General features: G+C 35.3%; 1 protein-coding gene across 2 annotated transcripts in view; it reads right to left on the bottom strand.

Annotated features, from left to right (window-relative positions):
* KCNH7 (potassium voltage-gated channel subfamily H member 7) overlaps positions 1-26,476 on the bottom strand; it is a 204,929-nt gene that overhangs the window by 12,680 nt on the left and 165,773 nt on the right. The window contains exons 8-12 of one of the 2 annotated variants that reach the window (XM_058809419.1): positions 22,432-22,831; positions 21,760-21,959; positions 11,516-11,768; positions 8,551-8,756; positions 5,970-6,069 (exon numbers count right to left, since the gene is read on the bottom strand). In XM_058809419.1, coding sequence (XP_058665402.1) covers positions 5,970-6,069; positions 8,551-8,756; positions 11,516-11,768; positions 21,760-21,959; positions 22,432-22,831 — 1,159 coding nt within the window. Of the gene's footprint in view, positions 1-5,969; positions 6,070-8,550; positions 8,757-11,515; positions 11,769-21,753; positions 21,960-22,431; positions 22,832-26,476 lie in introns of those variants that run through there. The other variant, XM_058809420.1, reaches the window with a different exon arrangement.

The following is a 26,476-nucleotide window of genomic DNA, read 5'->3' as shown; positions in this document are numbered from 1 at the left end:
GTCCTCTGACCTTTGCTGTTTGGAAATTCCAAAATCTTCAAAGCAATTATCAGAAAGTTTTGCGTCCTGCTTTTTGCACATACACAGGCAAAGGAAGGGAAGAAGTGGAGCTGTCACGAGTCTGGGTCAGAGAGCTATGACAGTGACTCACAAACATACTGGCATTAAAATCCTACTTCTGCTTCATGGGATGGTGACCAGACATCAGACAGGTTTCTTTTGTGTGATATGGTTTGCATATGGAAATTTTGCATTACTCAGGTAGGGCCAGTCTGCATAATCTAGAGGTATTTTCTCTTAATATATCAGTCTGCTGCAAACAGTATTGGTGAAAGCGTCAACAATACATTACCTATGGAGCAGCATTTTTTAATACTGCTGTAATTTCATTAACTGGAATTTGTCATCATTAATCAAGCCAGCTATACAGCCTAGTGTTTCAGAAGGCAGCAAATCTTTACTCCCTTTTCAGCTAACCAATAATTTGCCAGAAGTTCCACCAGGCCCTTGAATTTGTGTATCTAGATGTCCTGCTTCAGCACTTTCAATTTCATGTTTGTTGACCTGTCAGACCCCCAAATCTGAAACAATACCAAAGATTTACAGTGGCTTCTGAAACCTGAACTGTGAAAGTTCTTGGATTCTTTAGCACATGCTTGTTTTCTCCTTCTTCCTCACTTCTACTCATTATGGTTCTCTTCAAATATCCCACCTATCTTTAGGACCCCCTACTTAGAAATGTACTGTCAGATATGTGTGTGGTATTTGACTAACACCAAGGAAAATGTTGTCTGTCTAGTAACTATGCAGGAAGATCCCTAATCCTAAGAAAAGTGGGTTGCTGGAAGTATTTTGGGAAAGCTTAAACATTTTGTCTTTCAGTAGTAAAAAGGTTTATATGTTTTTTTGTGATTGTTTTTAATGATGGAAAATTTGTTTCATTCCAATTTAATTCATAATTTGGGAGATTCTAAGTCTGCTATGGGTCGATATAATAGATTAAGCTAGATATAAATATAAATGTAAACTAGTGAGAGTCCATTGTTATAGAATTTCTGGCAATTTTGCTGAAAGTTTCCAGTAGATTCAATACTGATAGTGGAAGAAATGAACTGTACTGCAGAGAGTTTGAATTACTGTTCTGTATCAGCACTGCTTGGGAGTGTTTGGTAAGTTAATCTGTCCTTTGCCATGTTTCATCTCTGACTCATGAAAGTTTGGATGATTTTGGAAATAGGGAACAGCAGAGGGTATTGAAACCTCCCCATCATGATGAAGTCCTTATTGACTTTTCCATAACGATCCATGTCCCTATTTTTACAAGGACTTAGAAAACAGCTAGGTTTTGAATAACCGAATTTGAGAAACATTTAAAAACCCAAGAATTTCAAAGGTCAAGGGAATATGAAGTCCTTCATTTATTCTTTTGTGCCATTTTCAGTACAATGAGATGTTAGGGATGGAGTGACAGCCCTCCATCTCCATTTTCTTTGTTTTGTCTGTTTTTGTGTCAATGGTAACCAGATAACGATGGAAGGACAATTATTAGTTTGTATTTCAGGAAATTATACTATGGGGAAAAAAAGTCGGAAACAAATAATTCTAGCAATGCACCTCTCAGAATGGATTCAGGGCAGAGATCAAAACAATTCTCTTATCAAATTTAGAATTCTCTTATCGTTTACAAGGGATTCAGCTTTCACCATAGTACTATTATTACTATTTTTTTTCAAAGAATAGCTATGGATATGTGTGACGGCACATAACATTTTGCAGATTTGGCCTTTGGAAACAGCCTCTTTGGGAGTAACTGGAAACAAGACTCTTCTGTGGAAGCTCCCTGAGGTGGCACCTAGGCAATGTGATAACAGCAGAAACACTAATAGGAGCAGATGAACACTGCACTGGGGGGCTCTCTGATGACTAGGCACTTTTTTGCTAGGGGTTTCATGATTAAGTAAGATTTAGGGGACATGAAGTCTTGTTTCCAGCCTTATGATGCCTGCCAACACATTAGTTGTTTCCTGAGCATTTAATGACCTAACACTCCAGGGGAATGTTAGAAACTCTTTGCTAATTAAGCCCAAGCCAACTTCATCAGCAAAATACTAACAGTTTAACACAGTTAAGTAAGAGCTTCAATTTTTCTCTACATTCTTACCTGACTTTCCTTCTGGGAACATGGCACAGTGCTTGTCTGAGCATCTATTAATAAAGTAAGCATTTAGATAAGTAAGCTGAGGGAGGGGACAAGAATGGGAAAAAACAGGGCAGGGGGTGTTTCCCCATTCTCTTATTACACCATAGTTTCAGGCAGGAGAATCAGTTCCTGAAATGTTTTCTTGTCTTCTCTACCTAAATCAAGAGCCATGGGCTCTAGATACTTTGTGTAATAAAGCTGTGTTAATATGGCTTGGCTTCTTAGCCTGAAAAACACCTACAAGCAATGAAGACTAAAGGTAGTTACATTAATCAAGATTCAGGTAGAAGTTTTTTAGAATTCTGGCTTTTGTGCTTACTTTGAGAATTTGAAAAGTAGACACTTTTTGAAAAGTCTGATCAGGAAACATAACTCTTCAAATTTAGCAATATATGAGTTTACTAGTTAATACTGGTTAATAATATTTTAAGTTAATAATATTTTAAGAATGAATCAAAATGTATTTTATATCCCACTTGATTGTTACAGTCTGTGTCGACATGGACAAGTGCAAGCCCCAGGGTAACAAGAATCTGGGAGAACTTTGCTTAGTGACAACTTAACATCATATCCATGGAGCTAAAATTTTCTTGTTGTAAGTTTCCTGGCCCAGCTAGAACAGTCACTAGAACAGTCCCAAGAAGGCTAAGATTTTAGAGCCAGGATTAACAAAAAGTTAAACAAGTTGCTAGCAAAAATGATAATGCTTGACCTTCAGAATAGTCTTTTCAAAGCCCCAAGTTTTCAGGCTTTCTGTGAGTCCCCTTACACTGTGCATTTTCATATATGGTGCAACGCATATATTGGATTTTATATTGATGTAAACAACTCTAGAAATGCCCTATTCAGCATGGGATAATAGAACCGCACATGGGAAAATAGAACTAGCAGAGCTAAAGAAAGTTCTTGCCTGAATGTACTTCCCTTGAAATTCGCTAACTCACACAGAACTGCTAGAAGTAAATGAGAAATGAGCAAGAAAAAATTGTATTCTGCACTGCTAAAAATGACAACTGAGTATAGATGGCACAGCTCATTGTCACTAAGTTTTCAGCAGGAGGCTAACTTGCCAACCCAGCTGAGAGCTTTGTTTGGAACTGCCAGGCTGGAATGCTGCTAATTTTAAGCAGTCTCAGAGACTTCCTTGGCTCACTGTCAAGGATCTAGGGCAACTGGCTAAGTCTGCACCTGCACCTGTGCAAGAAGTACCATCCATTATTCTGAAAAACATGCAGTGAATTTCTTTAGAGCAAGTGCAAGCTGCTACACAGTGTGTACGTTCATTTTTGCAGGGGACTTCTTCTGAGTCTGCAACCGATTCTAGAAGCCAGAGAACAAGCTGGTCTCTCAAATAGTCTCGTAGCCTCTAAAAACACACTATGACAGAGCCCTTATAAGCCTTCCTAGTTAAGATCACAGGATAGAAATTGTGGAATTATGTATATGTGGAGTGAGGTCTTGTGTGAAAGTGGAGAACCAGGGGTACTAACTGCAGATGCATAAAAGAGAGCTGTGTTGATTTTGTTTAACCCCTGATAAAACTTGTGCAGGAAGAGTTACCATGGAAACAAGGTCCAAATCAGGCTAGCATGAACTAAAGGCTGAGATAACACAATCCCATTTTTAGCACTCCAAAACAGAGAAAACATCATGCTCACACTAAAGATGGAAAAAATGCAATTTCAAGCTGCATAATATGCTAGTAGGTCAACAGCTGAAAGTAAAGAATTCCAGCAAGAAGAGCATTTACTAAGTGTGCCTCTAATAATTGCAAAATAAAATATCAAAATATAACAGTAAGAATTCTGGGAGTCTCTATCCTGTTTAAACTATAGTTCTGAAATCAAAATATGATTTTCATACAACAAGTTTTTTTTTTACCTTTTGACACACTGTGGCCAGAAATGCATTTTTCAGATTTTTCAGCTGTTTGTTCAGAAACTGTGTCTTTTCTCCTCCAGTTCTGAAAAACTCTGCAGGATCATCTCCAAATATTTATCATTATAAACTGACTATGGTGGATCAAAATAAGATGCCACTCCCTCCTACATATAAAGGGTTGAAATCAATAGAACATTACTTTAAAAACCAGCAGTACCTCTAGTAGAACCTACTTTACAACCTCAAAGAGGATGTGGGAAGGGACACAGAAAAGTAACACTGAAGATCTATGACTATGAGGTGTCTGCTGTGGCCATGGGAACACGTAGAGAATCTGAAAAGAGACCAGAGAGGGGCAGTAAGCCACTGGAACAAAACTACACTCAGTACTTGGCAAAGGACTCCTACTAGTTTTATCTTCTCCTCAGATGGACTTCCAATGTACCTCACTTCTGCCTAACCCAGTTATTACCAGGTGCTGTACAATCATTGCCAGGGCTAAGGAGCTTGCCAGTCTTGCCTCTTCTTCCCCGACAATGGAAGTATTTTTTTCAAAGAGGAAAATGTGGGAAATTATATTCTTTCAAAAGTAATGCAAATAAATGTTTCAAAGAGGATGTTCAGTGTAATTGACTGGGCAAGAACCATAAAAGCCTAGGGGTCTTGGAACCTCACTGACACCCGAGTAGCCTATTTGCAATTCTACAGCAGGCACAACATAAAAGATCACTTCCATCTTGTCTAGGTAGCAGCATATGTTTTCTCATAAGAAATGTGAAGGTTAGTCAGGCAAAGTATCTCTGTCAACAGATTCTTTGTGAAGAGCAGATTGAATATTTCATGGGGACATTTTCCTGACAGATTTGTTGTCGGTCTTGGCTTCCTGCCCTAAAGATGCTTCTTTGATCGAACAGGGATGTCATTGTTCTGAACAGCCATACTCTGGATTAGAGTCTCTTCATTGAGCATTATACCTGCTATGGATATTTAAACTGTTCCCATTTATTATCAGCTACTCTGCTACTCCATAAATTGGTTATGCTGCATTTAGGACTGAGGTTTAACTGTGGAGTGTGAAAGACAGGCATAACAGAAACAGTAATTTGTCAGACAAACCATTCAACCATAAAAGTGCAATGGTATTCAAGGAATTGTGTTTTTCCTACATAAAAATGAAAATCCATGAGTATCAGTTTAGCTGTCTTCATGACTGTTACTGTCTGACCAGATCTACTGTCTACAGTTTCCAGTATTGAGCAGTACTTAATAGTGGTAAAAAAGTTTAATGTTTCACTGAATTTTCCTTCATTAGGTTTACTCCCAAAAGCTGCTAATGTAAATGTAAGCACAGGAAGTATTACATAAACTTTTGCGAGGACAACCTTTTACACATTACCATATGGATCCAAATCAGACTATGGTGAATCTATGGTGTCCTGAAATATTTTAAATTTTTATTTTTTAAAATATTTCAATTCCAGGGAGAAACACCACCTAGAATCAAGTACAACAAAGCACTTTGCTGAGGAGATAAAATAATCCACAGACTAGGTTGTCCACACAGTTTAAAACATGGTGTCTCAGAAAATAGATATTAAGAGATAATTTACATATATATATATGCATGCCTCAATGGCAGTAAGGTGGCTTAATGTTGGAACAGCTCTTCATAGTCAGATGTGAAGTCATAGAAGTGTAAAACATACATATTCTAGTTATACATAAGCATATAGGAGTTAATGCACAGAGAAGTTTTGCTGCCCAGCTGGATTCTTAAGGGCTGCTCCAGTAACAGCCAACGTGGACCCTAATGTACCCAGCATTACCAAGTGAGATACCAATGAATAATGAGGCAGTGCTGTCTCATGTAAGAAATGAAGTTAATTACCTTTCTCTATTTCACTTTGGAAGGACAATTTCCGTCTCCGTATTTTGCAGTTATCTCCATCCGTATCATTGGTAGTTTGTGATCTTATTACAAGGTCAGACTTGATGAATGAAATATGAAACAAAATGACAGATTAGTCCCATCTAAAGAGGGCAGATTTGCAATAGGTGATTGACTGTTAATCATGTTCAAGCTTTAAAAAAGGCAGTATTAAAGTCAGACTACATCAGCCTCTCCATCACCAGCTAATGAATGGAATTGCCCAAGGCTAACATGAGAAAAGTTTATGCAAATTGAGCAAAACCAACACTGTCATCACCTAATGGTGAAATAAAATTTTACTGATAATAAGTTTACATGGAAATACATGTGTTCATGTGTTATCAACTTCTCTGAACTTGCACAGACCTGGTTTATGTAACCTTACAAAAATTAACGAAAAAAATTAAATAACCTCTAACAGAGAATACATACTATTTCAAAAAGTAAAGTGGTAATTGATTGCAATTATATTTATATTTAACTGATGGTAATAATTATAAAGGTTACAGTTTGCAATGATTATAAAGGCTATATTTTACAATAAATATAAGCCTGACAAGCATCAGGCACTTTACCTCATTATTTTATCTTTCTAGACCCTCCCTTCCTCTTTATCAGATTTAGATCATTCAGATACTTATTTCTGTACCAGAACACAAGGTTGTTTTTTTAATCCATCTTAAGATGATTGCAGTGCTTTTTTTTTCAGTAGGTAAAAGATGCGTTAAGTCTTGCTTTTTTTACTTTAAGAAATTTACAAATTAGCAAATATAACACCAGTTTTGCTCTTTGTGTACATACCCATGGCATTGGCTTCAACCTACTTGCATTCCCTGTGCTAGTGAGGTTTCCCAAACGACTCAAGTAAGCAGATTTGCTTGTGGCAGAAGGGCAGAGGGGAGCTGGGAAGCATTTACATCTTTCTCTATCCCTTCACTTTAAACCTAGGGAGTGATGTGTTTCTGGTGGAATAACTGCAGGAAGAAAAAGGTACTTTCATACAAACAAGAGGGCGAACTTGAGGCAGAAGCACCTATTATTCTGATAACAAATTTAGATCTGACTGGTGTTTTGAAAATCAGAATGTGCTCAATGCTTCTTTTGGGGGCATGCATTTCTGGATTGCAATAGACAATGGAAAGTAAGTAAAATTGTTAGAGAAAAACTGTGATTTTGCAAGCTCAGAAGCATGGTTAAGCCTCTCCTGACTTTCTTGTCTCTGATCTAAGGGAAAAAATAACTATAAAACATTGATGACAATGTAATTGCAAGAATAATTTCTCAGACTTAAATCATTAATGTGAAATTATCCTCAAGAAATTTTTCAAAAACATTCCGTTTTAACTTAAATTTACCACTAGACCATACATTAATTTTGTTGTGTTTTACATGTAATTAATAATTATGACCTTTTCAGTGCACAAAAGGCATGACCGGAAAAAATAATATAATTGGTCTTTCATTTTTGGAATGATATTTTATTAAAAAATGGTTATAATAGAAAGAAGTGACATTCCTGGTTAGAAGTTGTATCCGTTATACTTTTTTAAAAAATAAGGATCCACACTTGATCAACAAAGATGTCCCTATAATTTGCAGCCCACAACTTAAGTGTTCTTTTCCTCATTTTTACTTAGAAGGCCTTTGAGGCCAAATTACGTTAGTTCCTTCACACTGAACCTCTGTTTTTCTTTAAGGGAGCCAAAAAATGGCATTATCTCAGAAATAATGAAACATAAATCAGTCATTCTGTGGGCAGTCTAGTCCCTGCCTGGTGGTCAGAGCTGGAGTTCCTGCAATCTTCTGGGGAAGCCAATAGCCTCAGCAGCACAAACTGGGCAAGAGAATTTCCACTCCCCCTTTGGCCAAACGTCCACTTCCTTTCCCAAGTCAGAGTAACCCTCTCAGTCTGAAATTGGGAAACATTGGTAATATTTTGACTTTTCCTGAAGATGTAATTTGTGCAAAAGGGGACACTTAGGACAGTCACTGTGGGAAAAGAGACCAAGAAATGCCTGCAAATCCGAAGACTGAGTGAAAGTTGAAAAGACTCTTGTAAGTTTTTAGTCCCCTAGGAGGTAGAGTGCATGCTAAGATAAGGGAATTAACAGTTCATATTTGAAAGGCAATTAAATATTTTCTATTGCTAGACACAGAAGGAATGTGGATAATCTGATTTATCCTTATTTTATGGATGTACAATTACATTTAGTGTCAAAAGTGCCCCTTGTGGTGACCTAGGCTATAGTCATCTAATAAAACCATATTTTCCATGGCTTTAACAAAATCCCCCTGGGTGAAGCCTTAATACTATTTAAATATAGAACCAAATCCTGTTAGATTAACATCATCTGAATAATTTCATTGACTTCTGCTGAGTTTAACTGACTTCAGTAGAAGCAATGAGGAGAGTATATTTTTTTAATATAGGATTTTAGCTTTTCATTTTGTTAGTTTTTGAAATGCTATTTTCAAGTATTGTTACTGTGGGACAGATTTGACCCAATATTAAGAAAGAAAAATCCCTTATTATATGTACCTTTGCAGTTTCATCTCTCAGATTAAAAGTTAGCTCCAGATTGGTAAGGAAGAGATCAGAAAATTCAGGGTACATATCCAAAACTTCAAGTAGATCTTCTCTCTGGATCTTATGTAAGTCACAGTAAGTTAAAGCTCTCACATCTGCATTTGACTTTCCTGGTTTTGCATAAAGATGTACCATCTCTCCAAAAATATCATTTTTCCCTGCAGAAAAAAAATTAAACAGAGATTATTATTTTAAACATGAATAAACCTTTACATTGAATGATGTATTTCTTTATGACAGAGGCATAGAATACTTGGTTTTACATGAAGTGATACAGTCAGATTCCCATCGCACATATATTTAAAAAAAGCAGTATTATTAAGTATTAAAAGTGAAATTATTAAGATCAATGATAATACATGAGCATATAACTGGACTAAGTGAACGTTTCATCACAACTTTTCTTCAGTTTCACCAAAACAACATGATTTGAGCAAGTTCCTTTTTCCTTTCTTCTAAAAGCATTATTTGGTAATTTCAATCATATTATGATGGCAAAGATGTAATTTCTATTGTCCAGTCCAGTACAGGACTTGTCTGGTCTGTAATACCATTTTGTTAAGAATTACATGAAGGAACTGACTGTACTTGAAATATATTTTCGTAGAAAATTACTTAGTTTTTATATTTTTTGGAGGGAATGCAAAGCTTCTAAGATGCAGGAGTTCTTTTGAACAAGCTCTTTAAACACGTCTGCCTCTGTTTTGATACCATTACGATTCTTCCCATCAGTGTTGACACATTTGCAATAGGGGTTTGTTAAGATTTTCGTCTCTATTTAATTGCTCATTTTTGCCAAACTGCACCTAAACTTCATCCATGCAAAGCAGTTTCAGCCATAAAAAAAGTGAAAGTATGCTATACACTAAGGATTTCAGGGTTACCTGCAAAATGGGGTTGGGGAGGCACTAAGAAAACAGTTGTGGAAAAAAATGGTGATCATGGCAAGGGAGAAACAGAGACCGGTAAAAAAGAACACAGTGGTGATTTTTTGGTCTCTGTTAAACATTTGTGCCTTTCACATTGGGTTACTAAGAGCAGTTCTGGTTTTTCTATTTTCTAAAAAGGAAGTTGAAAAGTGCAGCTTAAAAATGCAAAAGGTAATTTAAGGGCTGATTTATAGTGAGGATCTTGAACATGGGAAGACTAAGAGAAAACCTGATTATATTGCATCTAGTCTTTAGAGAGGAAAAATGACTTGGTATTCAATGCCTCTAGAATATAAGAAGGAAAGCATAGGAAGAACCAATGAAAATAAATTGAAACAAAATAATTTTATACTGGAAATAAAGCAAACATTTTTAACAATAAAGGTGATTAAATATGGAAATTGCCATCAAAAGTGATCTTATTTTCATCTCATCATATCTTCAGAGCAAAACCTATAGTTTTTACTTCCTAAAACAGAGCTCATTAGATATAATGGATAGTCACAAAATATGAAATGCAACAGGAATCAGTGACACAACAAGGGTTTGCCAATATACTCCTTCTGCCCTAAATGTTTATGAATTCAGAGGTCCCTATTTAAGGCACATAAAACCTTCTCTGCAATAAGAATATGAATAAGAATATTGTGGGCAGATATTGATGGGAAGAGATATAGTGGCATTGCCCTGCAAATAGCTGATTTTCTGCTACAGTGTGAGAGCACAGGGATCTCATGTGCATGATATGAAAATCTTGTTCAGTCTGCATCTTTGGCCCAGGAAAAAATTGATGAATCCATATAATTGTCAGTTTGCCTTGATTGTAAGTGCAATAGAAATAGTACAGAAATGTGCATGTTTTTGGTGTGAGAGATGAATTCTTTGATGAACCACACTGCTCATAATCAGGGCAAGACTCTTACAGTTAAGTAAAAACCTCACAATGTTATACTTGCATGCTCCCTACTTTGTTTGTGCCTAAAGCTGGCCCAGCTGATGAGCTGCAACAGCAGGAGATGATAAATTATCTTGATAACACTATCTAAACCTAGGGAAGGATTGCTTTAGGCACACCTTTGTTCTGCTCACACATCCACCCTGCAAAGCATAAACAGAATAATCAGTCAAAGTATAGCAACATACTGCCCCCAGCCCACATCTTGCTTCAGCTGCTTTTCTGAGTATAAGTTCCTACAGTGGCCAATTAACAGAAAGACAACATATGAATGATATTACAGCTGGTATATGCTTCTGTACATCGAAATCCTTACTCATATACTCAATTATTCTCTGCATACTTATTATCTAATATAAAATTGGGAAAATCGGTAGTCATGTTATGCAAGGTTTTAGTTATTTTACTTTCCGTACTGCTATAGCTAACCAGCTCTAGGTGAGCTCCCAGCTGGACTGAGCCAACTTTTTGGGAAAGGAAATGAGTAACTCATCATGCTATACAAACAAGGATGTGTTAGTAAGACAGATAGGGGAAACACTGGTGTCATTACTTCTAGATAAAATTAATCTGTTATTCTCTTCTTTTTCTTTATGCCTAGTGGGCAGAAACAGATATTTCTGAAACTCTCTAGAAGACATTTTGAATGCCCAGAGTAGATTGCTCCAGTTAGCAAAGAGAGGAGTCTATGTGTTCAATACCTTCATCATTGTTTAAGAACAGAGTGGCCTTGACTTTTTATCTTGCAGCATAATCAGAACTGGAATAATTAGATATCTGCTTGCCTTAGCTTGCAGCTTGTCTTTCACCTAGGGATTAATGTGACTAAAGATAAATCTTTAGAAATCCAGAGGTCTGGGCTCTGGTACATGTGAATTATTGCAGTAATGTAGATTTTTCTTCTTAAATTATTTCTTTGCTTGATTAAAATAAGTAGTTATTAAATATTTACAAATTTTCTGTCCCAGGAGCAACAATAAAATTTTTTTTGAAAATCTAACTGTTTTAATATGCCTTCTAATAATGTACTTACCAAGAATGGCTACAACAATGTCACTCTTAAGGATTTCAATGGAGCCTCTTGACACAAAATAAAGAGCAGTGAGAACATCTCCACAGTGCACTAAAGTGTCTCCAGGAGGTGCATGTGTTGTCTTAAATTTCATAGCCAAAGCTCGAAGACAGCCTTTACTGGCCCCCCGGAAAGCTTTGCAATTCTGAAGCAAATTTTGGTTGAGGTGCAGACAAATGTCAGCTTGTAAGCATTCTGGAAATCCCTTCAGGACCTGGAAAGACAAGCATAAAGATTTCATGCGAATGCTATGGAAGTTCTTGATAGAATTTTTGTTTTCTTCCTGGACAAAAAGGAAGAAGTGACCTACAAATAGACATAAAAGGTGTAGGAGTATTAAAATTCAACAAATTCATAGTGTTATCTATATTGCAAAGCTTTTACAATGTCAGTACTCCTATAAATACTAACCTATATAGTGGTTACAAAATATGCTATTAAGATTTCTTTGATTGCAAGAAATGGTCTCAGGGTACACGAATTACTATACTGCAGGAAAATTACAAATAAGACAGTGAAAGGGAAAGCCTTGACCAAATTTCCTTTTCCATTATATATTTCCATATATCTATTTCCTTTTTATCAATTGTCAAAGTACCAAAGTTATTATATGAGAGGTTTTTGCTGAAACAACCATGATATTTGTAAAATGAGAGCTATCTGAAGATCAGATATTATTCAGAGTGAGGGCATTTTATTAGGATTTTCATGCTAAATATAACCCTCTTGCTAGTGTAGGACTTTGATTTTTATCAGAAAGAAAGCAACATGACCTATTGAAACAACAATGTTTGCAGATTTACATAGACAGATGATTTGCTCAGCAAACAACAGGGCTACTTGCTGTGGTCCTTGCTCATCTTTTACTCAGAACAATGGGAGTTTGCCTGAAGTAGAATCATGGGATTCCTCTTGGGTACCATGGCAACATGTTAATTTTGTTTAGAAGGAAAGGAGTTATTTACAACATGGTCATTATCTGTGATCTTTTCTAAGTTCTCTAGGATAATACAACTCTGATTGTTTTAGAATCTATAAACATTTCTGCTACTGACTTCATGGGAGTACTGTGACTCTGCACATGCTGACACAGTATGACACACCACCTTTCTTTGTTATATCCTGTCACCTGCTGTCAGTGATGTGATTGGGTCACAGGCTTTCCCTAGGGACAGCTACAACTGCTGCATGTTACTAAAGGCAAAATATGTACTGATGCTACAAGTCTTATGAATATGTGAACAGGATGTGTCTCTTTGTTATTAGATCAGTCTATTATTTCATCCTTGTTTATCCTCTGCACTGTTTTAAAATAAATTTGTAAACATTTCTGCAGAGAAAAGATATATCCAAAATCCATTCACTTGTTGATATATTAATTTCTACTTCAGCACAAAAAATCCTGTGTACTCACTCTCATTGCAGAAATTATTCATAACTCATATCCCTTGCTGGTGAAAATGAACACATTTCTGATATGAGGCTTCTGTCTGCACAAGCCGAGTTATGTTGTAAAAGTGAGATATTAGAATCTTTAACAGTATTGAAATGTTTTTATGATTGCTAATGGAAATCAATGCTGTGAAATAACAAACAATATTTTAACACACATATATAGAACAATTTTTTGAGTCTTATGGCATTACCATATGAAATCTATACATCATCAGAAAAAGCCAGCATTCAACAACAGTAAGCAAAATGAAATAGCATAAATGAAAAACTTCTGTGGCGTCTCTCTGTTTTCAGCATCTATTACATCACTAGAAATAGCTTAGTACCCAATTATGCTTTTTAGTATAATGTAATTATATTGAAATAAAAAAGCTGTAGTTTGTAGGAACTTATTTGCTCAATGATAGTGAAAAACTGAGAAACAAATATGTACAGCAGTGAAACAGGAGAAAAAGAATTGTGTTTATTTTGAAATTGTTCTCTAGTCATGTGAGTGCAAAAGACCTATTTTGAATTAATTTGTTTGTTATGTATGTATCTGAATACAATTTAGAAGAGCTCCATTTTTTATAGGGTATGAAATAGGAAATATATTTTGAATTCAGAACTACTTACAAGAAAAGTGTATTTGAATTGTTAGGAAGTCATGAGTAGTTAGATTACATTTAGAATAAATAATTTTAATTTTTCACATCAGCTGTTTATCTGATTTTCAAGGGATTGTATTTTACCATTAAGCAAAACCCATGCAGACAATGTGTGTTAGTTTATATTTCTGAAGATACTTTGGATATTCCCTTATAGAAATAATTATTTTTACAACTAATTTATATTTGTCATGAAACTATTTTAAAATCATTGCATATCAATTGACAGTTATTTAAGTGTCAATGACATCTGAAAGATACCAGCCTCTTTTCAAGCATCTGTGACTAAAAAGGTCCTGCTCCATGGAGCTTACACTCTAAAGTAGTTTTATACATCAGAGACAAAAACCATCTACTCTTTAATATCACAGTTTTAAAATGCCTAAAAGGAAGACTAAATAACATTGGTTTCCAATGGAGATTATTCCATTAATACAAGCTTAGAAATTCAAGAAAGAAGCTGATTAAAAGATAAATTTGTTAAAACAATGGTAAAACCTACATTACCAAAAAGAGCTTACCATATTGCACGCATTGTGTGTGATGAGGTGTTTAATCTAAGTCCAGTAGGTGACATAATAGAGAATTTGATGTTTCCAGATGAAGTTTTATGCTGTGCAGTACAGACATTTTGCCAGCCCAAACTCTCAAATATTTGTTACATTCACTCTCATATTCTGATTTCATTACTGAAATTCTATTGAAAATTATGTTATGCTGTGAGAATCATCAACATCAAATTTGTACATGCTCTGCCTATTCTAAATATTAGAAAACCATCCATGCAGTCTTCAAAATAAAGAATTGAAAATTATAAAATTAGAAGTGCTGTTTAATAATATTATTATTAATGAAAACCCAAAACTAATAAATCATTTAAATACAGATTTGACTTTCAATTGTTCCATTCTTTCCTAACATATTTCTATTGTTATACACAATATCTCCTCAGTTGTGATTCCACGGGGCCCTGGTGAGAAAAATCTTGGATTCTTATGGTTAGGATAATGTTTGGAATCAGAAGTCATGCATAATTCAAGAAATACACACGGATATTTTTAAAAAGACACATAATAAGACATAAAATCAGCTTTAGCCCTCCCGCCATGACAAAGCAAAAGTAAAGGAAAATCAGTTAAGATGCTGTGACCATAGGCTTCAGTTTTCTGTCATTGAGAGTTATCAAGTCCAAGTTCAGTTATTTCTTCCTGTTTGGAATGAAACTTACTCCACATCACATAACGTTGATTTATCTACGTGGCATGCTTACAGATGAGGATAACGCCATCCAGAGAGATGTAAAATATTTTACACAGATTAAGTAATTGCTTGTGAGGATAGTAGGGACATGATTCATACTGCCTTGAAGAACGTGATCTTTTTATGAGGAGAGGGAGTCCAGCTTCATTAATTTCTTTTCTCCGGATGACAGCAAGATATCACACATTTATCAGGCACATTTGTGACAACAGATTTGGACATATCTTTGTGCCTTAATCTCAGGCAGCAAGCAAGTGTTTGGGCGAAAGATAACCTTGGGGTTTTTTGGATAAGTTATAAAATTCATGACAATTTTTAAATTTTTAATTCTCAATTCTGTAACAGGTACTGATATAGGACTCATAGAAATATTTAGAAAGTATTTAACCTGAAGTAAACCACGATATTAGCTAGTTTTTATTAAACATGGAAATACCACATTCCATACCAACAAAACCACAGAATGATTGAGGATGGAAATGATCTTGTTGGAGAGATCATCTGGTCCATCCTCCCTGCTCAAGGAGGTCTACTTAGAGCTGGTAGCCAGGGTAATACCAAGGGCTTTCAAATACCTCCAAGGATGGAGATGCCACCACCACTCTGGGTAACTTCTACCTGTGCTTAGTTATCCTCACGGTAAAAATGTGTTTCCTGGTGTTTGGTCAAATCCTCCAGTTTCAGTGTGTGATCATTACCTCTGGTCCTGTCACTGGCACCACTGAAATTAAACTTTTTTCGACATTTTTTACACCCTCCCTTCAGGTATTTGCTCACATAGATGTGATCCTCTGTGAACCTTCATTTCTCCCATCTGGCTGAGCAGTCCCAGGTCTCTCAGCCTTTCCTAGTATGAGAGATTCTCCAGTGCTTGTTGCCTTACAATCAAAGATACTCTTTAATTCTGCATATAATCTTCTGTCACACATTTTCTCTGCTGAAATATAGGTGGGATCATTAAATACCAAACAGCAGCTGAAGAGAGCACAAAAGTGCTCTTGTGTGTTGCGCTGTGTTTGGGATATGTTGAAACTAGTGACTAAGGCTTTCTTGTCCTAGAACCAGTTTAGACTTGTTTATGAGTGGCAGGTGCCCAGCATATAGAGGGAAAGATAAAGGGATACTCCCAAGTTCCTCTGAGAATTTAAGATGGCGTAAACTGAAAGAGTATTCTGGTCCTTCTCCACTTTGTCAGATTATTCCAGCCTTGTCATGATCTCTCCTTGTGAAATGGTTTGAGAAACTGATCCATACAAAAAATTAACACAGCAAAAAATCTGAGCAGCTGAAGGTACAAAGAGGCAAGAGTAAATTCACCTTGTGTCATGACCACACATACTTAATATGTATTTGGTTCTCACCCTCATTAGAGAGATCTCAGGCTATGTTGACATTGGCATCACTAAATTCTGAATAAAGTTCTCAAAATATTTGAATAATGAAAGTTGAACTTCATATTAAAACCTTTCATCTTTATTAACCTTTTGTCTTTGTTCAGAAAGAATTAGTAAAATTAATTAATATTAATTCATATATTTGGTGAAATAACCTATGTATTTAATTTTTATCTTTTTGCCAGCCACCTAATTTTAAGGTCAACCTGATACTCTTTAGCTGCAAAAATTGCACTGCTTAGATTTTGAATTAGGATTTCTGTCCTCCAGCAGCTGTTTCCTCTGATGGAGAATAGTGTGGGATTTAGTTCCATCACAGACATTTGACTCTTGTAATTGAATAACATCATCCAGGCTAAACATTTCTGCAATTCAGCAATTTTATTTCTAGAAAGAATTTAGAATTTATTATTCAATATTCCTGTGATAATTAATTACAGAAATTAATTATTTCTGTAAGTAGAAGGTTGAAACATTTCCAAGCATTTTCAGCATTTAGAAAAGAAAGAATAGGGTCACAGCTGGCAACAATACTGCTCCAGAAGCTCTTGGGCTCCACATAGAAGAAAGAATATTTCTGGAAAATCCTCTTTGTAGAGAATAATTTTTTAAAATGTTCAGTATGTTTCCTTTCAACAGTTGAGAGAGAAGCAGTATGTGATAATGAGCTAATTCACCTTTCAATGAGATTAAAGCCTCACAACCTTATCAAGAATAGGATCTTTTGTTTTCAGTCATCACCACAACACAGATGTGTGACATCTTTATGCTGGACTTAGTGAAGCTGCAGTGGACCATTCTTCTACAGTCCTATTACAGTTTCTGAGTATATCTGAATAGTGATCTCTGTGATATGATACATTGCTGAACAAGGCAGATGCAAAATTATTTCGGTTTCTTCAACTGTTGACTCCCTTACCTAGAGAAAAGTTTTAAGTCTATAGAAGTTGAAGATTGACCAGATCTGGGTATTTCAAAAAGTATGATAGTTGAAAAATTAATTGCTCTTCTTTTGATATTTTAGACCACAAAATATAATGCACTGAGAAACTGATAAAGGATCATTTAGAAATAGGTGGACATCCTTGAAAATATTTTTTAATGAGGTCTTATTTTTTACACTCAATTCATTGGAGCCGATCACGTTCTTAAAATTGCCTCTTTTAGAAAATGAAAGAACAGGTTTATGGCTAGTCATAAGGTACTTTGTGGCTGGTTTATATCTTGTGATTTATGCTCTAACATATAGGCAAGTAGCAGTGCCAAGTTCCAACATGATTACATATTCCATTGGTTTAAGGATTTACTGCTAGATTTTATTCCAAACACATCTAATTTGCACTAGTCTTTTGATGGTACAAAGAATTTCTCCTTGATATTTTTGAAATTCTAATTTACTTCTCTAATCCTCTGCTTTCAAATACATTAGTGGCACTGGTTCTATTACTAAAACTGGTTTTGTTGTAAGAAGTGATCACAGTGGGAGAAAAAGCAAGAATGAAAAAGTGTAGTGATGTAAACCAGGCGTCAATGGCCAATTTCATACAGAAGAAGCCTGTTCAAGGCAATGGCGAATCTGGCCTTTATTTGCTACTATAGAATTACTGGTTCAAGATAGGTGTGTGCTCTATTGTACTTGTATGATCACAGTGGCCAAGACAGTTATCACAACAGTAAAATGAACCAATTGCTTGGATGCTTGCAGGAGAAATCATACACTCATTCATAAAAATTCCGATTTGTGCTCCCCTTTCATGCTATTGGACAAAACCCAAACCAAAAGGACATCTGTCCTGCACCCAAAATTTTAATTAATGTTTACTCTGGGCTAAACACTTTTCAACTAGTAACAAGAAGTAACAAGAAGTAACACTTAGTTACTTCTTCAAACTCTTTTCAAATGTAAAACAAATCAATAAAGCTATTCAGATGCATGGAAGATCCATGGAAAGAAAGGATGGGACAGGATTGTAAAAAATACATGCATAACTTAAATATCTCAAACACTAAATAGCTAATCTTTTTAGGGTAAGCATCATAGGCATGCCATTATCAGTGCTGGACTGATAACATAGGAATGAAAGAGGAAAAAGAGGGCAAAAAGAATTTGGAAAAACTATAACAGAACAGTTAAAATGATTACAAGAATTGGATTCTTTGGGACTGGTGACATCTTTCATGAAACAATATGCAATGTAAACTTTTTTTTTGTAATTTGACTTTGCTAGCGTATATCACAGAGACATGATTTAAATTATGCTTATTCTATAGACTCAAGATTTTTTATCCAGATTAAAATAAATCCCAAATCCTGTTTATCCAGTCCATGCATAATTATGTGAAACTGTTTTTAACCAAAATACATTATGTAATGAAATATAATCAAAAATATGTAGGAATGGAGCAGAAGGGAGCAAATGAACAAATAAACAAGGTCTCAGCTTATTTCACTTGCAGGTCTTTAAAGCTAATTTTAAGTTTAACCATTTCAAGTAAGCATACAGTTCTGCTTTGCAATCTAAGATGTAGAATTTTGTTTAGAAAATCAAGTTTAGTCTTAGTGCACAATTACTCCTGAGATTAAAAGGGTTTCTGTTTAATCTCTTTTTTTGTATTTTGTTTTCCACTCTAACTGGATTCTTAAATATATTACCGAGAATAATTTAAAATATCTTTTGAAACATATTCTCCATGTTATTTATATATATATATATATATATGAGTATGTATGTGTATATGTTGCATGTACATATATATATATATATATATATATATATATATATATATATACAATGTAAATTATTATGCACTTAATATTTCAAAGGAGATTTCAAAGGAGATTTTTTATTTTTTATCAGCTTTCAGTCATGAAATGAAGAAAAAAGATATTAGATGAAATTCTGCCTTCAGAATTCACAAAAAACTCCAAGTAAACATGGGCAGAAGTCAAACACATTTGTTTGAGGACAATATTAGTCCTTTGTTCTAAATGCAAATATTTCATGCAAAATTAAGTAAAAACCACATGCAAGTCCAACTCATATGCGCATGGCTAATAGCCAAGAAAACATCATTGGTACGTGTGTTAACATGCATATATGGTGTAAACCAAGAGCATTCACACAAAGGAAAAGGCAGAATGATCAGCAGCATGACAACTTTGTCAGTGACATTCCTACAGAGCAACTATCTGATGCAAACCAATATGCACATGACCTTTTTTGGGCAAAGAAGCATGACTTGAGTTGTGGGGTAAAACAGTGATTAATAAACATGGTTAGATTGACATTTTTAATGTCTAATTTTAGTAACCATTTTGCCCCACATCTGATTCTGCTTGGATTATTTCCCTTTGCTATCTACCCCTTCATCATGCAAAAAGTTACAATTAAAATTAGAAAGCACTGAACAAGCTCTAAACCCAACAGATAACATGGATATTCTTCACACTTTATACTGGAATTAAATTTGATATAAATACCTCCTGCTCTTACCAGTGGGTGGTGTTATTCCATGTATTTAGGTGTGAAGCAGACAGGAAAGAGATAAATCTTTCATAAGTACAATGTAAATCACACAATTCTTATATTATCCTTGTACTAAGTGTAATTCATTCTAACTCTTAAAGGAAATAAGGCGATTGACATAACATGAGGGTAGAACTGTGAATAGAATAAGGAATGAAATACAATGAAACAAGATACTAAACTTTTGAGTTTTTCCAGACTTTATTAAAAACAAATCCTCCATACTGCCTCACAATCATATTGCAGAATACGGGCTACTTAATCCATTTAATTGTTGTTTCACATTCATGACAAATCCAAGACTAATTTCCGTACACCAGTTTCCAAATTATGCAACTTTTCATGTGACAATATCCAGTTATAGTAACTATTTCATGTGAACCAGGGGGTTTTAGTACATCCATTAGTGGTAATGAATTACTTAAGGCACATATGATTTTGTAATATCTTCAGAAATAATTCAGTGAGCTGCTTTAGGCTTAGGTTGAACACACCTGCAGCTTAAGGGCCTGATCCTGCAGAGTGCTGAGTACCCCACAATTCCATTGCCACCAGAAGGAATTAGGGCTATTCAGTGCCACACAGGATGAAGCTACTGATGCTGCCTTCCACTGCAGTAATCCCCAGCAGAGGTTTATACAATTGTCCTTGTCCTCCCCTGGACATATTATTCCTTTAGAGGGGACACATGGAAGTGGCAGGTGAAGACCAATATATTAATTTTCTATTGTATTTTCAAGATCTGCTTTACTTAATGGTAACCATAAAGTCAAATTGTCAGTGATTCATCTTCATAAAAGATTTTAATTGAGACCATTTTTTCTGTTTGCTGCATAAAAATGTTGTACTCTGACAGTCATTCAGAAATGTAGTTATAGATATCACATGAAAGCTGTTTGAATATGTCAAAATTTTGGAAGTTGATTTCTAGTTAAATTATTAAAAAGTGTGTAGATTTTCTTGTTTTTGACAGCTTTCTGGAGAGTTCTGCAGTTTCTAATCTACAGCTCTGAATACCTCTGGAAAGCATCCCTACAGAGACACAGATTCACAGTTCTTTAAGATGTATAATGCCCTCAGTGTCTTCAAACTGATGTTGACTTTTCAGAAAAAATGTTTCTATCTCCAGAAAATCAGAGAATGATATAAATGCTTACTTTTTGCTCACTAACAGATTGTTATTCCTTTTTAGCTAGCCATGTATTTATAGAAGGAGAGATTACAGGGGCTTTTTTTATCAAAACCAGAAAAAATGAGTGTTATTCCTTGTCAGAAATGAGTTTCTGTGGATGGCTAAATGGTTAGTAGTACTGTGTTGATTTTCTGTGCAGAATTACATGGCTGTGAATGCAAGCAAATTATTCAGACTATTGTGTGATTCAATTATATCTCTTTGAAAAGAGCAGCAAAACCTGCCTGCTCCTCTCTTCAACCTGTTCCCAATATACCTGTTCTAGATTACATGGAAAGATTTGGAAAAAGAATTGATCTCCACAGGTTTTATAGAACAGTAGCTCTGTAGACATCAACAGAACACAGGTTCTCTTGTTTGATACTGAAAGTGGAAAATCAGGGTGAAGAACAAACAAAATTCTGGAACACCTACATCTGAAAGAAGAAACCTATATTTTTTTTCCTGTTTAAGCTTACAGAAGTAGCCTACAGTTCTGAAGCTTTCCTATAGACAATGAGAATTCTGATTACTGATATACCTGGCAATAACATAGGCAGTGAAATGTTTGTATGCCAAACATGCAGTGGCTTGATTGTAAACAACTGAGATATATATGCACCTTCTTAAGTTTGTACTTTTACAGCTTACAAAAAATACTAGAAAATACTAAAGACTTAAAGTGCCTTTCTAATTTCTCATGCATTTATCTATTGCTCAGCATCTCTGCCTGAAAAACAGAAGATCATACCATGTTCATGTCAATGCCATTGGTGTATGTCCACGCATGCTGGAAGTATTCCTCCAGGCGCTGCCGCAGAGGGTTTGGGATCTGATGGAAGCGGATGAACTCCTTCACTCGCAGCATCTGCATGTGGTACCGTGCAGTTCCCGAGTAGAGCCTTTGGATTATTGCGGATACGTTTCCAAAAATGCTAGCGTACATTAATGCTGGATTAAAGAGAAACAAAACTTACTTAAGTCATATCACTGGGCTTTGCAGATGAGTATGGCTAAGCAAAAGTTAAGAAAAAAGGGAAGAGTTAAAAAGGTATGCATCCATTTATGGGTTCAGTTTTAAATAGAAAAATAAAATATAATTATGATTATATAAATATGATGGGATAGAATTTCCTAAATCCGCTCCAAACTCACCTTCTTACCTTATACAGGATTTGCTTACAGACACTGATATACAACACAGATATTCTGACAGTTTGGATAACAGATTTTGAGTAGTTAAGCAACTTGATTACTTCCTGACTCTGGATGAGTCACAACATATTTTTGCATACAACATTCCTTTCCCTAGGAATTTGCCTTTCCGGCTGCATGCTTATAATCTTATTAGTTTAGAATGTTGAGCCATTTGCTCAAACACAGAGAGAAAAAAAAGATTAAAATCCATGATAAAATTACTTACAGCCAATCAACATGACACAGATGGAAAAGATTTTCTCTGAGTTGGTGTTTGGAGACACATTTCCAAATCCTACACTTGTCAGACTGCTGAAGGTAAAATAAAGTGCTGTAACATATTTGTCCTTGATAGATGGTCCAGAGCTTGCATCACTCTTATTGTAATGCTTTCCTAGTTGTTCTCCTAAAGAATCCAACCAACCAATCTTGTGAGCCAAGTAAGGTCTTTCTACATTTCCAATGGCATACCAAATGCAAGCAAGCCAGTGTGCAATTAGTGCAAATATGCACATGAGGAGCATCAGAACTGCAGCACCATATTCGGAGTATCTGTCCAGTTTCCGTGCTACCCTCACCAAACGCAGCAGTCTAGCTGTCTTCAGAAGGCCTATTAATGTAGTTGTCTGTAAAAATAAGATAGGAATTGATTTTCGCTGTTACCAAATTTATTCTCATGTATAGTAAGCATAAATAAACCACTACAAATTCCATTTTTTTGGGGAATCAACACAAAGAGTGGAAGAACACATTTCAATGTAAATTTAATTTCATTATCTTTAAGCTATCAATTTCATTATAAAACCAGGGAAAAAAATAAGAAATGTACATTTAAAATCAAGATATATTGAAGTTGTCATTATGTGCTAAATACCCTTTCATGTTGAATATTTTACTTGATCTGGACTCTTGAGTTGACCATAATGGATTCAATGATCCAACAGATTAATGATTTTTTAACATGATAAAGTGTGTAAATTATTAGAACTACTCATAATTATATGACTACATACGTAATAAGTCGACATAGGTAATAAGTATTCTTGAAGAAAGCTGTGTGACTGTATTTGATCCTGACTTAGAAACTCCTTTCAATGCCCTGACACACATAGTCTAGAAAAGTGAAGTATTAGGGCAGAAGTGTCTCAAAGAGTATATCTGCAAGATTCCTCCTGTTTGTAATGATAAAAGCATTCATACAGGTGAAGGAAGATAAAGCACTGTGAACAGAACATCATGTAAAAGTTCCTTCAGATTAATCTTTTTGCATCTTGTAGGTGTAGTGGCAAAAGCCAGTAATAAAAGTACTACACCATTATAAAAGTAAATTGGAGAACTTTAAAGAAGGAATGTGTTTCAAGATTTTTAGTGCAGTTATGTGCTATTATCCATTGCAGCCTCTTTGAGGCTTTGACCTTTTTATAGCAATGTAGAGGTGATTAATGTAAGTTTTCATATTTAAATTAGTAACTATGCTAATTCCTTGTAGAAGGAATGGGCAGCATTGTTAAGAGGAACAGCTGGATTAAAAAAAACCCCTCAGCTACCTTTTTTCCTTGAATTAAGTCTGAACATATATTAAACTATTCAGTAAATGCCAAGACTGCACACATTTTAATGTTTTGTGTGTTTGTTTGTTTGGTTTGTTTTCTTGTTTTAACATGCATGTATATTACATGACACTTAACAGGAAAAGTTTTCCAAGCCTCACAATCCACTTTGACAGTAATATGCATAACAGCAAAGCTTTTTTTTTTGCAACAAGTACAAGACTAGTTTTTGTTTTATTAAATCCTTGCATTTACCATGTTTCTGAGTAAAACCCCAAAGCTCTTGGAACAAAACAAGCCTTTCCTGGCTGCATTTCTCAGTGGAAAACTCAATGAATTGTTCATATTTTCTGAGTAGATGAGCAAGAGGATAATGTATGGTAACATTCCTTAGTTCAGTTTAATACCCCAAATAATAACTTTACATAAAGAAGGTTAGTGACCTCAATAGTCTGAAAGACCACACCCTTCAAAATGTTATGCCTAGGCTGAGATTCAGAAACATGTAAATATTGTGATTAGGTTATTTTTTCTTTGTAGGTAGATGAGGTTTATATATTTATGATCCCTTAAGAAAAGCTAAGATTTGTTTTTAGTGGGGTGTTTGAAACATTCTATTACAGATGTAGTCATATCTCTATGTCATGCAAGATCACATATTCTTACAGTGCCTCTTAAATAGATCAGATGGTAGATTGTTAATCTACAATACGTCATCACTGTTCCACCACATTCTTAAGATAAAACTTGCTAATAATATTCATACTCAGTGTCAATCCTATACTTAGGTACATCAGTTTGAGCTCTGGAGTATGTGGAAGGTACATAACACAAGAAAACTTCATCTCTTCAAGGGTAAAATCAGCATGAATGAGAGTAGATATGCTTCAAGCATCAAAAAACTCATCCTCAGTTTTAATTTTCTTTAACACAGTGAAGAGGCTTTAACACTAAAAGAGAGCTGGCAGCAGAAGTGAAAAGCATAATCCACAAGTCTTCATGTGCCCAACATGCTGTCCACTTCTCAGCATAGATGTAGCCTTCCCATAGTAACAGTACATCCTCCATGTGTCACTTGGCCAGGGACAGAAGTTCTTGGTTTCAGAACTACATCTCATGGAACATCATTTTGTTGGTGTGCTGGAATACTTTGATCAGCACAATGCCCAAGGAGGCAGGGTGCCTACTCTGTCAGTTACCTTACTCCATCTGGTGCCAGCCATTAATATCTGCAAAGAACAACCTGATAGATGCTGCTCTCTTTTCTGGACTGCTTGCTTCTCTGTTTCCATCATACCTATCTGCTGGACTACAAGTTCAAGAGTGGTTGGATAATCACATTAGATTTTTTTTCTTTTCTCTTCTTTCCATCTACCCATTATTTTTATCTTCCCAAATATCAGGGAAGCCACCTAACTTTCATAACACACACACACAAAAAGACAGAATTACTTACTACCAATCATCATCATTTTGAGTCATTAAGCAGAAAAAAAAATTAAAATTACATTATTTCCCTATTTTAGAAATTGGAAAGTTAGCAGTCTAACTCTGTTGCTTCCTTATAGCTGAAAAAGTATGGCTCAAACAGAAGCATTTGGAGAGTGCTGTATGTGGTATTTGGATTATTATCTCCTGCCCTTTCAAGACTCCACTTGATATCAAGGTGTTTTAAAGCTGCATGAGCACACATGGAGCTCTCTTTAGAGCTTATGTTGTTTAACAAAAAGACCATTCAATACAATTTTTCACTAGGGATCTTCTTTGAAGAATCTCTAGATAACAAAAAAGAGCTATTTTACAAAAAAGATAGCTTTCATGACTTAAGAAATTCTATTAAATGAAAAATGCTCCATTCTGTCAATTTTACATTTGCCTCTTCTTGCTAAACTATGAAAAAGGGATCATTGATGAAATATTATAGTTAACAGTGTAGGAAGAAAAAGTGCAGTAAATAGCAGCTTAGAAAAGTGATTAACATGTTCAATACCATGAATGAGAGAGAGAAGCTATGATGGCATAGTGAATGGAACATAATCCATATAACATCATTGCTGCTTAGATAAACAAAGCCATTTTTTCCAGCTAGAGAAACTGGTCAATTACTAGATTTTGAGGAAATAAAGAATCAATTTACTTATATCTGCAATAGTGAAAAAGTCATTACATGGTCCAATAATTTCTGTTTCAATTTCCACATTTTAAAATTTGTCTACTCATCTGCAAGAATGCACTTGTTTGTTACTGTAATCTGCAATGTTATTTTATTTTAAAGTTGTCCCTTTAGCAGGACTTTAGCACCTGGCACTTTACTCTTAAAAGCACATGTACCAGGGGAGGTGGGGAAGAATGATGTTCAGGGGCACTCCTTCAATGAACTTTGGGATTGATCCCTGTTGTAACCCTTCATGTTACACACTTCTAATCATTGAAAATAATTTTTGGCAATGACAAGTGATCAATGATCAGAAAGGAATGCAGACCATGCCTGGAGGGCAAAGTTGTAGTCTGAGTTAGAAGTGATGCCATTATGAAAATGTTGGTCTTTCATGTATATGTGCTTTCGAAACCACAGAAAAAGTTACCAGCAGAAAGATGGACACCTATCACAGATAATGAATGCAAAAGGTGATCAAATTTTCTCTTAAATCTCTGAGCTTTTTAATCACCTGCTGACTAAAAAAGTTCTCTTCTGGTAAGAGAACTATTAATATGTTCCCC

The sequence above is a fragment of the Ammospiza caudacuta genome, chromosome 8, assembly GCF_027887145.1.
Source record: "Ammospiza caudacuta isolate bAmmCau1 chromosome 8, bAmmCau1.pri, whole genome shotgun sequence".
NCBI classification, from domain to species: Eukaryota; Metazoa; Chordata; class Aves; order Passeriformes; family Passerellidae; genus Ammospiza; species Ammospiza caudacuta.
Note: the sequence above shows the minus strand (reverse complement) of the source record. Positions and strands in the feature narration are given on the sequence as shown.